Source organism: Castor canadensis, chromosome 15 (genome assembly GCF_047511655.1).
Source record: "Castor canadensis chromosome 15, mCasCan1.hap1v2, whole genome shotgun sequence".
NCBI classification, from domain to species: domain Eukaryota; kingdom Metazoa; phylum Chordata; class Mammalia; order Rodentia; family Castoridae; genus Castor; species Castor canadensis.
Genome location: NC_133400.1, coordinates 18177743 through 18192544, shown reverse-complemented (window position 1 = coordinate 18192544; position 14802 = coordinate 18177743). Strand labels below are relative to the sequence as shown.

At 47.7% G+C, this 14802-nt stretch overlaps 2 protein-coding genes across 10 annotated transcripts; one reads left to right on the top strand and one right to left on the bottom strand.

Annotated features, from left to right (window-relative positions):
* Nucleotides 1-72: 72 nt before the first annotated feature.
* Cenpt (centromere protein T) lies at nt 73-5673 on the bottom strand. Of its 9 annotated transcripts, none has more exons than XM_020171165.2 (13): nt 5538-5673; nt 4309-4399; nt 4084-4171; nt 3889-3985; nt 3635-3771; nt 3470-3506; nt 3124-3263; nt 2329-2529; nt 1728-1871; nt 1409-1502; nt 673-849; nt 478-582; nt 73-400 (listed from the first exon to the last, which is right to left on the bottom strand). In XM_020171165.2, exons 1-13 carry the CDS (start codon nt 5648-5650, stop codon nt 277-279), a joined length of 1548 nt encoding a protein of 515 aa, XP_020026754.2. In that variant the 5' UTR covers nt 5651-5673; the 3' UTR covers nt 73-276. The 9 variants fall into 9 exon arrangements, with proteins under 9 accessions (XP_020026754.2, XP_020026755.2, XP_073911919.1 ...); XM_020171166.2 differs by having other exon boundaries at nt 1752-1871; XM_074055818.1 differs by having other exon boundaries at nt 2329-2394.
* Nucleotides 5674-11813: 6140 nt separating this feature from the next.
* Nucleotides 11814-14020, top strand: Thap11 (THAP domain containing 11). The gene is made up of 2 exons (XM_074055825.1): nt 11814-13647; nt 13782-14020. Exon 1 carries the CDS (start codon nt 12442-12444, stop codon nt 13348-13350), a length of 909 nt encoding a protein of 302 aa, XP_073911926.1. The 5' UTR covers nt 11814-12441; the 3' UTR covers nt 13351-13647; nt 13782-14020.
* The last annotated feature ends 782 nt before the right edge of the window (nt 14021-14802 follow it).

The following is a 14802-nucleotide window of genomic DNA, read 5'->3' as shown; positions in this document are numbered from 1 at the left end:
CTGGGAAGTCAGAAATACAGAGGACAGGGGGAATCTGGGCTGCTGCCAGGATATGCACCAAAAAGCAGAATATTCTGTTTGTGACACTTTATTTTTGTGGAACTGGGGTTTGAACTCAGGCCTTTGTACTTGCAAAGCAAGTGTCCTGCTACTTAAGGAACTCCACGAGTCCCTTTTTGGTGACATTGATATTTAGGTAGTGGGGAAGGGACCTGGAATATTATGTGGGGCTATGGCATCCCTGGTAGGGAAAGGGCAAGTGTTGAGGCTTGACCACTACTGGGCAGGAAAGACAGAATTGCCACTGAATGCACAGGGGATGAGCAGCTGCCGGTACTCCAGAGGCAGATGTCGCTCCACAAGCACATGCAAAGAGACTTGGTCGGTGACCAGACCCTGCCTGCAGCAGAGGAAGACAGGGGCAGCCAGCATGAGCATCAGCACTGTCACATCCAGCCTCCCTTTCTGACCACTCACCGTCGCATCAGCAGCTCCAGGTCCTCTGGCCTTACAGTCTTTCGGCCAGCATGAGCAGCAAATACCTCCAGGTCATTACAAAGGTGCTGGAAATACTTGTCTAGGCTGCCAAGAAGGTTGAGGCAGATCAGACTGAATAGTCTGTTCAGAACCTGAGAGGCTCCTCTACTTATCTATGCAGGTTTTGAAACTTACCACTTCTCTACCATCTCCATAGCTGCCTTCTCCATGGGCATCTTAGCATAGAAGCTAAAGAGTTTTGCATAGTGGCTCAGTCCAGCCTTGTAGGGATCTTGACGTGGTCTGGGGCCAGCAGTACGGGGCCTGCGGGGAAGCCTGGCAAGCATAGGCTCCAAAGGCTCTGAAGGCAAGCTTGGGGCAGGAGGGACACAAATTCCTGAACAGCTGCAGGGGAAGGCCCCCATTCAAGGACAAGTCCTGCTGGCTCCTGCTGAGACTGGGCCTGTGTTCTCCTTAATTAGCTTCGATCAGCAGTTTCAACCATCTATTATTGAGGAACAGTGTGGTCACAGAACCACATAGAAGCCTGCTCTTTCCCTGGTACCCTCATTCCTCCAGTCTGGACCCAGCATGCTAGTCTAGCCTCATCATGTATACACTGGTGCTTCCTCAGACCTGTGATCCCAGAACTCAGAATGGAAAGTCTCTCCCATCAGGAGTGTATCACTGCCTGCCTCGACTGAGCTCATCATCACCTAGCAAGCCTTGTTTGACTACATACTGATCAGAAAATTCTACCTCAGCCAGGCTCTTCTAAGACCCTTGGAGGCAGGCATAAGGATGAAAGATATGTTCAGTCTGCTATGCTGGGTAATCATCTGTATACCTGTGGGTAAGGGTGCCCAATGCCAACCTCAGTACCTACCCTCTTCCCAAGAAACCCATGAGTAACAGGGTCATAAATTCTTACATTGTGACACCAAGTGATGGGGTTGGATCGAGAAACTCATGTGGTTGCTTGGCCTGGAGGAACTCAGGGGTACTGGAGGCCAATTCTGGACATGCTGTAGAAAAAGGGCAGGGTCACAGAAAGCTCAGGTTTGACCACATCAGCCAGCTGTGCAAGTCCAGTCCCACTGTCCTATTTCTCAAGGGCATCACCTAGCAAAAATCAAGCAAGTGCCCCTCAGAGTTTCCCTTGTCTCCTAATACCACCAATTGCCAGGAACATCCCAGTCAAGCCCCTTCAGTGTACCAAGGCCTGAATACAGCTGTCACCATTCACTTACTGATCTCTGCAATGGGCCTCTTACTTGGCCTGTCAGAGGTATCCTCATCCCCTGAAGATCCCTCTAGCTCTTTGGCCACCTCCGCCTCCCGGAACCCCTCTCCTTCTGTCACCTCTTGAGAAGTAGTAGGCCAAGGGTATAGCTCTGAGAAGGGTAAAGATGGAGAAAAGTCATTCCCATTCACTGAAGAGAGACCAAGTCAGAGGCAGCATCAGGGCACCGACTTGGAATCTCCTGGACCAACACTGACTCTGCTGTCGGATGAAAAGACCCCTACTGCCGGGCGACGGTGGCTCACGCCTGTAATCCTAGCTACTCGGGAGATAGAGATCAGGAGGATTACAGTTTGAAGGTAGCCCAGGCAAACAGTGTGCCAGACCCTATCTCGAAAAAAAACCCATCACAAAAAAATGCTGGTGGAGTGGCTCAAGGTATAGGGCTGTGAGTTCAAGCCCCAGTGCCGCAAAAAAAAAAAAAAAAAAAAAAAAAAAAACAAAAAGGACCCCTAGCCAGGGAGCTCTGAGGTACACATATAGCTTTGGGGAGGGAAACTCTTGCCCAGGCTAAGCTTGGCTCTAGGACACCTGCTCCATGTACTCACTGTGGTTTTGCAGCCTGGGTCCTCTGCTCCGTGTCCTGTGACCCACAGCCCTCTCAGAGTCTTCAACTGCAGTATGAGTGGGGAGAGGCAGGGAGTCATGCAAACTGGGGGAGCAGCCAACCAAGGGCTGTGAGAAGGGCTGAGTGTCTTCCAACACTGTGTCCGTTGGCAGAGCAGCAGCAGGGGTTCTATGGCTATTACCTGGAGATCAAGGGCCAGCTGGCACTCAGTATATTCCAGGCCCAGAGTTGCCAGGGCCTGGGCAAAAGATCCCAAGGATCTGCCCAGCTTGAGAGATCTTTCAGAGAGAGATGACCTGGAACCTTAGCTCTCTTCCTCAGCTCTCCTTGCTACCTTCCTGCTCCACGGCCTGGCATCTCCAGGCCTCCACAGCTTGCCTCCCCACAACTGCTTATCACATCTCTACTCTTGACTCCTCCCTCTGCACAGAACTCTCCTTCTCTGGTGAATTTATCTTCTAGAATCAGGATCCCAGGTTTAGCTTTAAATGGCTAACTGATCATGAAATCTAGCCTCCTTCACCCTCGACCAAGTTCTAGCTACTACACCACACCCCTTTCCTACTACCCTCACCCCTGTAGCTCAACAACATGAAGTCCTAGAAGACAGAGAGACAGTAAGACTGGGGCCCCACCAAGGCCAGAGGCACCTAGTGGAAAGAGAGCAATTCCTAGTACACCTACTGGCCACTGTCCTTGACCCCACGAAGAAGGAAGCAACCCTGGACTCAGCAGCACCTCCTCAAAAGTTGTTAGGGGGAAATCTCAACCTTACCTGAGGCCAAGGAATTATCTCTAAGATCTTGCAAAAGGGCACCCACATCTACAGCCCGACGGGTGGGTGGTCTGCGGGCCAAACCGGGTCTCCTTACCGACTGTGGCTGAAGAGGTGTGGCAAAGGTCAGGTTGAGAGAACTGGTTGAAGAGAGGAGGTACCAGGACAGTCAGGTCCCTGAGGCCCAGTTTTCCCAGAGCATTCCCCCATCTGCCCTGGGGCTCTCATCTCTTAGAATGTGGCACCATTGCAGTGAGACTAAACCAGCATGGAGCAGTATGGTCAGATTTCTTTGATCAGTCCCTAACCGCTGTTCTCTACCAACCCCTGGGACAAGCAATAGTACCTGGTGAGGGCAGAGGCATCAGCATTCCCAGAAGGCTCTGTCAGTGACCATTGAGGGAATATAAAAAGAAGAAACTATGGTAAGTTACTCAGGCCCATTAAAGCCCTCTCTCTCCCACCTCAGCAGAGGACAGGAAAGTAAAACAGGTGGTATCTCAGGTTTCACCTTGAGAGAGTGGCAGTTCCTGGTTCACTTCCTGCTGAAACACTGACAATCTCAGCCTTTGCTTTCTCCTGCCAAGGGCTGGAAGACCTGGGGCCAAGGTTGAAGGGGGCTCAAGTTCAGGAAGTTGCAGCTCCAAGCTATAAGAATGAAGTTTTATCTCACATGGTCCAGGAAGCCCAATTCCAGTTTTTGGAGCCCCAAGAGACTCCCAGACCAGAACGGCCCAACAGCCCACAAGAGAGTTCAATGTGTACCTGCCCCGACTGCTTTTCCGTCTGGAGGATTGGACCACCTGCGGCGCTGACACTGGCTTCACCACTGAGTCTGGCATCACAATGGAAGATTCTGGAGCTGCAGAAACCCCAAGGAAATGATAGGGTAACAAAGAGGGATACCACAGAACTGGTGTTAGAGTGGCAACCAACTTTGGGAGGCCAGTGGCCACTTACCAGTTAGGAGGATGTTCCTCAGCAGAGTCCGCGGTGTCTTTTCCTCTAGGGACCCACTGGCCTGACCGTGGGCCAACCTGCCAATAGACTATGAGTGAAAGCACCATGCAACCAGTCTGTTCTTTTGCCTTGAGATTCTCTCAAGGTTGGCTCCAGAACAGAAACAGAACTCAAGGACCATGAAGGCATCCAGGGTCCTAGAGTGACAGTGGACTGTGCACTTACCCTGGCTCCGTGGGAACGCTGTCTGGCAGTCGTCTCTGTTTGGCTCCTCAGTCTCCTGGAGGAAGGTGTTTCAAGCAGGGTTTTCTGGGCCCTGTGTAAAGACCACGGCTCTGAGAATTACAAAAGGGAGTGGGGCAAGGGGCTAGAGAATGCAGAGACATACCTTCACCAGGAGTTTCTGGCCTAAAGCCCTTTTCCCTCAGGGACAGTAACCCAAAAAACACTTGTGCCTTCCACAGCACCTGGTCCCAGCTCTGTGTCAACAGGGGGGTGAACAAAGGAGAGCCCTGGGGTATGGGAAAAGAGGGATTATGATTGACCCAACCAAAGAGGGAAGGATCCAGGTACTGCCCAAAAAAGAGAGGAAAGCTTCACAGAAGTGACTTGATTGAGGCAGAATCATAAAGATAAGTAAGGGTTAGTCACACAGAGGAGAGGAGAAATTGGCAGAATCTCTATCCAGACACTAAAATAACAACCCAAGAAGGTAGTTAGCTAATTTTAACCCTTTAAGTACTTGTCAGAGTCTAAGTGAAACTGCCACATGGGTCACCAAATTCGTATCAGAGTCAGATAAATGTTCCTCAAGGTACAACTCCCACCTCATCACTCATAAGTCTAAAACCTATCATGAATGACTTCCCATTCCTGTAAAGGAAAAGGATTCCAACTGTCCCAGTCCTAGTCTGGCAGACGCCAGGCCCACTCCCCCATGAGCTCACCACAGCCCTCCTCCAGAGACACTTCAAACAGGAGAAAGTTCATCCCGCTCCCCCTCCCCCCCCCCCCACCGTTCCCTCCTCCTTCCTCCCCTCTTTGCCTTAAACTGTGCTCGTCCAGATGGAGCCACAGAGCAAGTAAGACTGACTGTGCAAGGAAAGGTGCGATTACCTGGGAGCTGAGGGTACATGCCAGGACACACACATCCCCGGCTGGTGTGGACGAAATAACCCAGAGAACAGAGAAGCTATCCTTTGCTTGCTTCCAGAGGTCCAGGACTCGGACACAGCTGGGATTTGCTGTCCGAGGCCTGGCCTCCTGGAGCTTCAGGGATGGGGGACATAAACAGCTGAGCCGAGCCCGGCTCTGGGATTGGAGCCAGTTCTCGGGGTTCTGGGTTCTGCCCTTCTCTGGGACTCACTTTCCCAGTCCAAACAGGGTTGGCGCTGGCTCCCACCCCGAGCCCATTTCCGAGTCCTTCTAGTTGCTCATGCAGCACTGACACATACCCAGCCTGGGCACTCCGACGTCGCCGCGGGGTGAGCGAATCCGCTGTATCCAGCACGCGCCGCAGCAACGTACGTGTCGTAAGCTCGCTGTCAGAACTGTAGAAGTCCGCCATGTTCTCAGACACCGCCCCTCCCAACTGCCCGCGCAACTTCAAGCACCGCGTTCCCGCCGCCGCATTTAAGAGAATTCTCGCGATGAAATGGCACTGCCCCACGGGAATTGTAGTTCTCGCTATGCTCTGCGTTGTGACGGGTGGTTGCAATGTTGGAGGCAGCCTTGCCGGATTTAAAGCTGGGCAAACCAGTCCAGGTCTTGGTTTCCTTGTGTGGAAGTTACGGATGATAACCATAAGAATTATTTTGGCGGTGCTGAGGTTTGAACTCGCTTCCTAGGCAGGTGTCACTTCTGGCTTGAGCCATTCCACCAGCTTTTTTGGTTGGGTGTTTTCGAGACAGAATCTGGAGAACTTGTTGCCCAGACTGGCTCTTGATGGTAATCCTCTTGAACTCTGCCTCATGAGTAGCTAGGATTACAGGCTTAAGCCACCGGCACCCGGCTCTAATATTAAAATTTTTAATGATTCAGTGCTTTAGTTACATAAGCCAAGGCATCATTAAAAGCCTTCCTAGCTTCCTCTCCTAAAAGAGGGGAGTCAGTATACCAAGAAGTGGGTGGAGGGGATTATACTATATGTGATCTGTTCATATTTACATTTGCAAAGATGACTCTTATCTGTTGGGTCTGTGTCATAGAGACCACTGGGCTCTTTTGATGCAACACAAATGTTAAGGTTTCTAATTATATGTAATCATGGGGTGAAATTAGTTATCAATGTTTTGTTGGGCTGGAGGTAGTGTAGTTTAGTGGTGCCCAGAATAAGTAAGGCCATGGGTGCTAGCATTGCCAAAAAAAAATAAGGTTTGTGGGGAGGGGAGGAAAGATAAGAACCAAAGGAGGCATAATGAATAGAGGAAGAGGTAGAAGTAGTTTTGTTAATATTCTAGATGCTTACCATATTCTGTTTATGCCTACCATTGCCTACCATGTTTTTCAGCAATTGACATTTGCACCACTAACTTTCATAGTTTTTATAGCAACTGAATTAGAAGTTTGATTCTGATTCTCTCCTGGAAAAATTTTTTTGTTTGTTGTTTGTTTTTGGTACTGGGGCTTGAACTCAGGGCCTTCACTTGAGCCACTCCACCAATCCTATTTTTGAGATCAGGGCTCTTGAACTGTTGGTTGTTGCCTGGGGTTGGTTCCAATTGTGATCCTCCTGATCTCTGCGTCCTGAGTAGGTAGGATTTCAGGCATGAGCCACTGGCCCCTGGCTCCCGTGGAATTCTTTTTGCCATAACCTACTCCTAGGTCAGATGCAAAGTATCAGATACTCCAGATAGACACAGGCATATTTGTGCTTGTGTTTAAGAAAAAAATGATACAAATAAAAAATTAGAGTCTTGCTTCTCAAATTAAGAAAACAGTAGAAGAAAAGCATATCATATTCCTTGTCATTTACATATGATCGTGTGTTATAAGACTTAATTTGATAGCCTTTTGTAGAAACATTTCCATGGTCACTATCAACCACCAAAATCCAGTTCTTAAAAATTTATTTTTAGGGTTGGGGATGTGGCGCATTTGTAGAGCCTTTGCCTAGCATGTGCAGAGCCTCGGGTTTAATCTTCACCACCACTCACAACATACACACTACACAAATTCTGTATATATTTCTTGAACTGGAGAATATGGTAAAAATCTAAAAATCTTTCAAAAAAAGTTCAAAACATGAGCTTAAGTCTTTGCACAGCATTATTCTGTGTTCACATCATTGATTAAACTTTTATATTTACTACTTGTTTGTTGTTTTGAGATGGGGGTCTTGCTATAAAATGTCCTTGAACGCCTGAGCTCCAGAGATTGTTCTTCCTCAGCCCGAAGACTATTGAGAATGAGTATAAATGAGTGCTACTGCCTCCAGCTAGTATTTGTTTAAAAAAACAAAACCCAAAACCAAGATAGAGCCAAGCATGGTGGTTCACTTCTATAGTCAGCTATGTGAAAGTTGCAGGCAGGAGTATCAGAAGAGTTCAAGGCTAGACCAGGCAAAGTCATTGAGATTTATCTCAAAAAACAAACTACAAACAAAAGGATGTGGCTCAAGTGGTAAGAGTGCCAGTTTGAGGCCCTGGGTTCAATCCCCAGTACCAAAAAACCCTAAAACCCAAACCAAAAAAAAAAAAAAAACACTGGGTCAACAGTAGGAAAGGAGAGAGAGGTGAGAAAGAGTCTCAAGGGCCAGAATGTGTGGGATTTTGCAGACTCTAGGATGAGGTTTGGACAGTTTTCTAAATGGAATAGGAAACTACTGGAGGGTTTAAGCAGAGGTATGACATAACAGACTTTCTTTGGCAGCCATGTGAAGAACAGATTGTAGAGGAAGCTAGATTGGAAGCAGAGAGACATGTGATGAGGTTCTTGCCTTTCTCCAGAGGTACCAAGACATAGGGTGAGCAGAGGAGCCGTGAAGGTGGGGGAGAAAACAATTCATTCCATATATGCTTTTGCTTTTTTAAAATTTTTTTGGTGCTTTGGATCAAACACAGGGCCTTGTATGTTCTACAAATGAGCTACAAGTTCAGCTTCCCAAATATGTTTGAATGTAGACTTTTAAGTGTAGATTACAGGTGGTCTTATGCACTGAAGGTAGAGTTTAATTGAGCACAATCTTTTTTTTTTTTCAGTACTGGGGTTTGAAGTCAGGGCCTACACACCTTGAGTCACTCCACCAGCCCTTTTGTGATGTGTTTTTTTTGAGATATGGTCTTGAGAACTATTTGCCTGGGCCAGCTTAGAACTTCGATCTTCCTGATCTCTGCCTCCTGAGTATCTAAGAGTACAGGCGTGAGCCACCAGCACCCAGCCAATTGAGCATAATCTTCATGTTCTGTGTCTAAATATCAATGTGACCTCTCCTCATTCAACAACTGTATGACAATGAAAATACGTAACAGATACAAAGATTTTTTGCTGAATTTTATCTCAACTGCACTCACTTCTTTTTTCTTTTTTCTTGACAGTGTCTTACTATGTAACCCTGAGTGCTGGGATTATAGGCATGCGTGACCATGCCTTGCTTTATGCACACATTTTATAAAAAATTATTTAATTTTTGGTGGGACTGAGGTTTGAACTCAGGGCTTACCTACTCTCCACTTGAGTCACAACTCCAGTCCTAACTTTCTCTGGTTATTTTGGAGATGGAGTCTCTTGGACTGTTTGCCCTGGCTGGCTTCAAACTTGATCCTCCTGATCTAAGACTCCCAAGTAGCTAGGAGTACAGGCTCAAGCTACCTTTTAGAAAAATTTTATAAAAATTTAAACTTGTAAAATGCATGCACATTTCTGTTTATACCATTGTATAAATGATTCATGCTAGTAGATGCATATTTTTCACCTTATGCTACACACACTGGATAATACATATCTGGATTTGAAGGGGTTCATGCTATAGATCTCAGCTGCCTAGTCTAGGAAGAATGAGATTTTCTGTTTTTTTTTTTTTTTTTTTGATTTTCTCTTATTACAAGTGAGTGAACCATTACACGGTTAGAGTAACCATAGTTAGTAACAGTATAATATATATTTCAAAATGGCCAGAGGAGATTTCAAGTGATCTCACTGCAAAGATGATGAATGTTTGAGGTGAAGGATATGCAAATTACTGTGGTTTGAGCATTGCCAAAAAAAAAAAAAAATGAGTGAAGCCCACACAATAACCAATGATCACATTGGCTGTAAACAGAAATGCAGTGGTAATGTTTGGGTGTTGAAACTGAGTAAGGTTCTTTTTTCCTTATAGTGTCCTATAGTTTTCTACATTTTAAACACAGATCTCCTTTGTGATAAAAACAAAAAACTATGTGTCAGCACTGTGACATTGGACTTCTGTATTTCCATAACCATGAGCTGTATTTTCATAAACATGAAAAGCTCTATTTTTTCATGTTTTTTGATTTTTTTCCTTTTGTGTTTTTTTTTGTTTGTTTTTCCTCTATGAGTTTTCTTTTTTGTGGTTTTTTTTTTTTTTGAGGTCCTGGGGTTTGAACTCAGGGCTTCAAGCTTGCTAGACAGGCACTCTACCACTGAGCCACTCCACCAGCCCCTTTTGTTTGTTTTTAACTTTTCTTGTTGTTGTTGTCTTTTTTTTTCTTTTTTTTTTTTGTACTGGGGCTTGAACCCCAGGATCTTATGCATGCTAGACAAGCATTTACCATTTGAGCTATGGCCCCAGGGCCTAAACCTCTATTTTTTTTTTTTTTTAATTTGAAGTGGATGGTTCCTAGGCAGGCACTCTATTACTTGAGTCATTCTGCCAACCCTTTTTAGTGTAGGGTATTTTCCAGATAAGGTCTCTAGAACTATTTATGAGCTTGCTTCAAACCACAATCCTCCTAATCTCTGCCTCTTTAATAGCTAGGATTACATTTGTGAGCCACTGATATCAGGTTTTCTCTTATTACTTTGGAGATGTAGTGTTGCAAAATATTTGCCTGGGCTGGCTTCGAACTGAGGTAGGGTAGGACATAGAAAAGATCAGGACTCTTAAAACATGTATGATTTAACATTGTATTTCAGATCAAACATTTTCTTTCTGACCCTTTCTTCAACTGCAAGTATACCCAGATTATTCACACCCTAGTCCAGGGACCACCCCAATCGCTCCCCACTTGCATATTATTGGTTATTGGTGATGGAGAACTGATCAGGTTTTTCCCTCCCACAGAACAGGGCAACTTTTTTTTTTTTTTTTTTTTTTTGTGGCATTGGTGTGTGAATTTAGGGCCTCATGGTTGCTAGGCACTGCTCTACCTCTTAAGCCACTCTTCCAATCCTGTTCGCGTTGGGTATTTTCTCTAACTATTTGCCTGTGCTGGATTTGAACCATGATCTTCCTGATCTCTGCCTCCGGAGTAGCTAGGATTATAGACAGGAGCAATCAAGCCCTTTTAAAACACTGTAACTAAAATACCAGAATAGAGAGCTCGCTGCTTCTGCTTCACACCTGGCCCATCCATCATGGTGTATTGTAACTTTACCCCCTTATCTTTAATAAACTTTTATAACCACCCTCGCTAAAATTACATATCCTGCCTGAATGCATCCACGTAGGATGTAAGAATCTGGAATTTCTGTTTATCAGCACTACAACAGAACCATGATCCTTCCAATCTCAGCCTCTTAAATAGTTAGGATTACAAGCCTGGGCCACCTGGGCACAGCCAACTCTCCATTCTTTATGAAACAAAGAAACAAAACCACAAAGATACAAACAAACAAAAAGAGTTAGCCTGGAGTGTTTTCATAAACTTTAAATATACTTATTTTGGTTTTGTATCTATTAGAAATAATATAAACTAGGTTTCCATTTCATACCTGTGCTCTGATACCAGGAAACAAAAAATGCGGAAGGACAGTCAACAGAAAGGGTGTAGAGCAAGACAAAGTGGGAGAAAAAGGGTACTCAGTAAAGGAAGGCTAGTTTGTAGTTAACCCCCTACATCAATTGCCTGGCTCCTCCCTGGTTTTTCAAAGCTGATGTCCTGCTTCAAAACATTTTTCATAAAGAAAGCAAGGGATACAGTCAGGTGTCTCTTAATAATGTAAATTCCTTTGCTTAAAACCCTGAAAATTTCCAGTCCTCTGTAAAATAAAATCCCAAATCCTCCAAACATGGCCCAGTTTGATGTCTTTTAGCTTGCTGATATCCGGGCGCCCCTTCCAGGCGCTTTAATGGCGGGCCTAGCTCTTTCTGGCCTCAAGTAATTAACAGAATGGATCCCAGGGTGGGGGTGGGGCCATCTGGTTTAAAATACCCTCCAAGGTTTCCATCCTCCTACCTTCCTGGGGTCCCGTCCACCATTTTCTCCTGTTCATCCCTTTTTAGCGTTTATATCTGACTAGACATCCACTTACGGGTACCTATTCATCTATTATTCAAAACAGTATCCTCATCTTTGTGGTCAGGGTTCCCGCAACTCCCTGCCACGTGCCCAGCGCATAGTAGGCAACTATTAATGACCTAGTTTATGGAGTCAGTGTGTCAAAGCAGGCAGTGGCTAAGTCGAAAAAAATGACCTCAAAGCAGAGAAATGATCCTGAGATCCTTCAGAGAAATGCACACAGGTTTTCTCCAGCTCCCCACTAAAGAACACCATAAGCTCAAAGGCACCGGGAATTGGGGGACCGCTTCTTGGCCGGCTCCAGCCGGAATCCTGGTTCACAGTAACCCGATCTTTCCCTTAGGCGGCGCTCGCGCCAGTAGCCGCTGAGTTCTCGCGACGCATCACGGGATTTGTAGTCTTCATGGGCTCGTACTCATAGCGCTTGCGCAGTGGTGAGGCACGCGCCCCCGCCCATCAAGACTCCGGATGCTTGTGAGGTGCAGTCTATGCGACAACATTCCAACAGAATACACTTCTTTCGTTCGCGGAGGACGAATCGGATGGAGAAAAGAATCTGCTCTGAGAAGGCTATCGCGGTACCCTGGAAAGCGGCCGGAATAAGCACGCCCCCGCCCCGGAAGTGAGGGGCTTCTGGCGCGGTGCATTGTGGGGGGCGTAGTCCTCCTTTCCGGGCGGTTCTTCGCGGCGTCCCCGGGGCCGACTCCGGAGCGCAGGCAGGCGGGTGGCCGGGCGGGCGGCGCGGTGCGGCGCGGGCCAGCGGAAATCGTATTCTGGGCACGGGGCGCCCGGCCTGTCCGACTGCTCCTGGCGGCAGTAGTGGGAGGCCGCCCAAGGCCTCGCGCGGCGCGGCCCGTCGAGGGGCTGGCGGCGGCGGACCGACCGGACCGTCGAAGAGCGCAGGAGGCCGGTGGGCCGGGCCGGGCCGCGCGGCGCAGCCATGCCTGGCTTTACGTGCTGCGTACCAGGTTGCTACAATAATTCGCACCGGGACAAGGCATTGCATTTCTACACATTTCCCAAGGATGCTGAGCTGCGGCGCCTTTGGCTCAAGAACGTGTCCCGTGCTGGCGTCAGTGGGTGCTTCTCTACCTTCCAGCCCACCACGGGCCACCGTCTCTGCAGCGTTCACTTCCAGGGTGGCCGTAAGACCTACACAGTGCGCGTTCCCACCATCTTCCCGCTGCGCGGCGTAAATGAGCGCAAAGTTGCGCGGAGACCCGCAGGGGCAGCAGCCGCCCGCCGCAGGCAACAACAACAACAACAGCAACAGCAACAGCAGCAGCAGCAGCAGCAGCAGTCGTCACCGTCCGTCGCCAATGCTCAGACCGCCCAATTGCAGCCGAACCTGGTATCAGCCTCCGCAGCGGTGCTTCTCACTCTTCAGGCAGCTGTAGACAGCAGCCAGGCTCCGGGACCTGTGCCGCCCGCGCCCACCACTCCCGCGGGAGAAGATGTGAAGCCCATCGACCTTACTGTGCAGGTGGAGTTCGCATCCGCAGAGGGCGCAGCAGCCGCCGCCGCCGCGTCGGAGCTAGAAGCTGCTACAGCAGGGCTAGAGGCTGCCGAGTGCCCAATGGGCCCCCAGTTGGTGGTGGTAGGGGAAGAAGGCTTCCCTGATACTGGCTCCGATCACTCTTACTCGTTGTCGTCAGGCACCACGGAGGAGGAGCTCTTGCGCAAGCTGAACGAACAGCGTGACATCCTGGCGCTGATGGAAGTAAAGATGAAAGAGATGAAGGGTAGCATCCGCCACCTGCGTCTCACCGAGGCTAAGCTGCGCGAAGAACTTCGAGAGAAGGATCGTCTGCTTGCCATGGCTGTAATCCGTAAGAAGCACGGAATGTGAATGGGTTGTTCTATGGCCTGAGGAACTCCTGGACTCCTTCCAGCCCAAGGAATCCTCAGACGGTTGTTGAACTCCCTTTATTTTAGTTGACAGTACTGAGGCTTAGCTGGACTCTTGCTGGTGATCTGATAACCTCACTTGTTTCCTCCTGAAGCAGGAGTTTGGAGCTTGAGACTCTCCACTGGTGACACCAGCATTGTGACTTTGTCTGCCTTTCCTCCCCAGTTCACGTTGCAGATTCTGGTTAAAGCAGAGGCTTCAGAACCACTGAACTTGAAACATCCTGGAGGGATGCAGGTGGGATGCCCAGGGACTGTGGGTTTGGGAAAACCACATCTTAAGGTTGGCTAGCAATCAGAGACAACTCTGCTGTGTGTAGTGATAAGAGATCCAATAACATCAGTTCTCCTTTTCATGCTTACCCTTTCCAGGTCCAGCCTATGATTCTGACGGGGACTAGTTGATCTGTGCCTCTGCCTCTTGGGACTTCTACTGAAGGGGCCATTTGCAAGGGGATCTGGGTGACCTGTTGATGGAGATTCAGCTTGCCAGGGAGTTAGGTTTATCCTGTTATGTTTGCTACTGGTTACAAATTCTATTTTCTGTACAATTAGTCAGACTAAAGTTTTCACTGTGTTTGTTTGGCAAAAATTAAAAAGTAAGGTTTTTATTTGAGTTTCACTATTTTATTTTTATGAAAATTCAGCTAAGTGCCCATGAAATACGGGGAACTAGGCCTTGGCCTGTTTGAAGGACCAGGCTGACCTTGAGAATAGAGATGCTTCAATGATGAGATTTCTCCATAAAGTAGCTCTAAGTCTGGCCTTATAAGGCCTTTATAAAGTTCCTGGTTCAGCTCACTCCAGAGTTTGGAAACTGCTCCAAATGGTCCCACTTTGTCCGTGGATTGTTTTTTCCTGTGTCATTTTTGTTTGTTTTGGTGGTACTGGAGTTTGAACTCAGGGCCTCATGCTAGGCAACACCCTTTACCACTTGAGCTACTAGGCCAGACCCCTTTTTTGCGGGTGGGGGGGATGGGAGGGAATGTGGATTGAACTCATCTTCCCACTTGCAAAGCAGGTGCTCTACTGCTTGAGTAGAGCATCCTCCTATTTTGCTTGGTTTGATGGGGTCTTGGACCATTTCCCCTGGCTGGTGTCAAATTACGATCCTCCTGATCTCATCCTCCCAAGTAGCTAGGATTATAGGTTTGAGCAACCAGTGCTCCGACTCCCCTGTGTCCTTCTAACAAGGTGCAACTGCGAACTAACCTGTGAATTGTTTAGTTCCTCCTACCTCTGAGGGTTTTAAATTCCCTCTTGAAATTCCAGCAGCAGTTGAAATTTGGTCGCCATTTCATCTCTTAGGCTTAATACAGTGTCTGTTACACAAGCAGTTACTTAAATAAGACTAGAACTAGAACCAGCCATGGCTCCTTCAGGCACAAGGACT

Bases quoted from the DNA above. Each gene is read 5' to 3' on its own strand.
- Cenpt (XM_020171165.2), bottom strand. From the start codon at position 5,650: ATGGCGGACTTCTACAGTTCTGACAGCGAGCTTACGACACGTACGTTG. The intron at 4,400-5,537 runs GTATGTGTCAGT...GTCTTTACACAG, and splicing joins CGTCGGAGTGCCCAGGCTGG to GGCCCAGAAAACCCTGCTTG. The intron at 401-477 runs GTGAGTGGTCAG...CCTCTGCTGCAG, and splicing joins CTGGAGCTGCTGATGCGACG to GCAGGGTCTGGTCACCGACC.
- Thap11 (XM_074055825.1), top strand. From the start codon at position 12,442: ATGCCTGGCTTTACGTGCTGCGTACCAGGTTGCTACAATAATTCGCAC.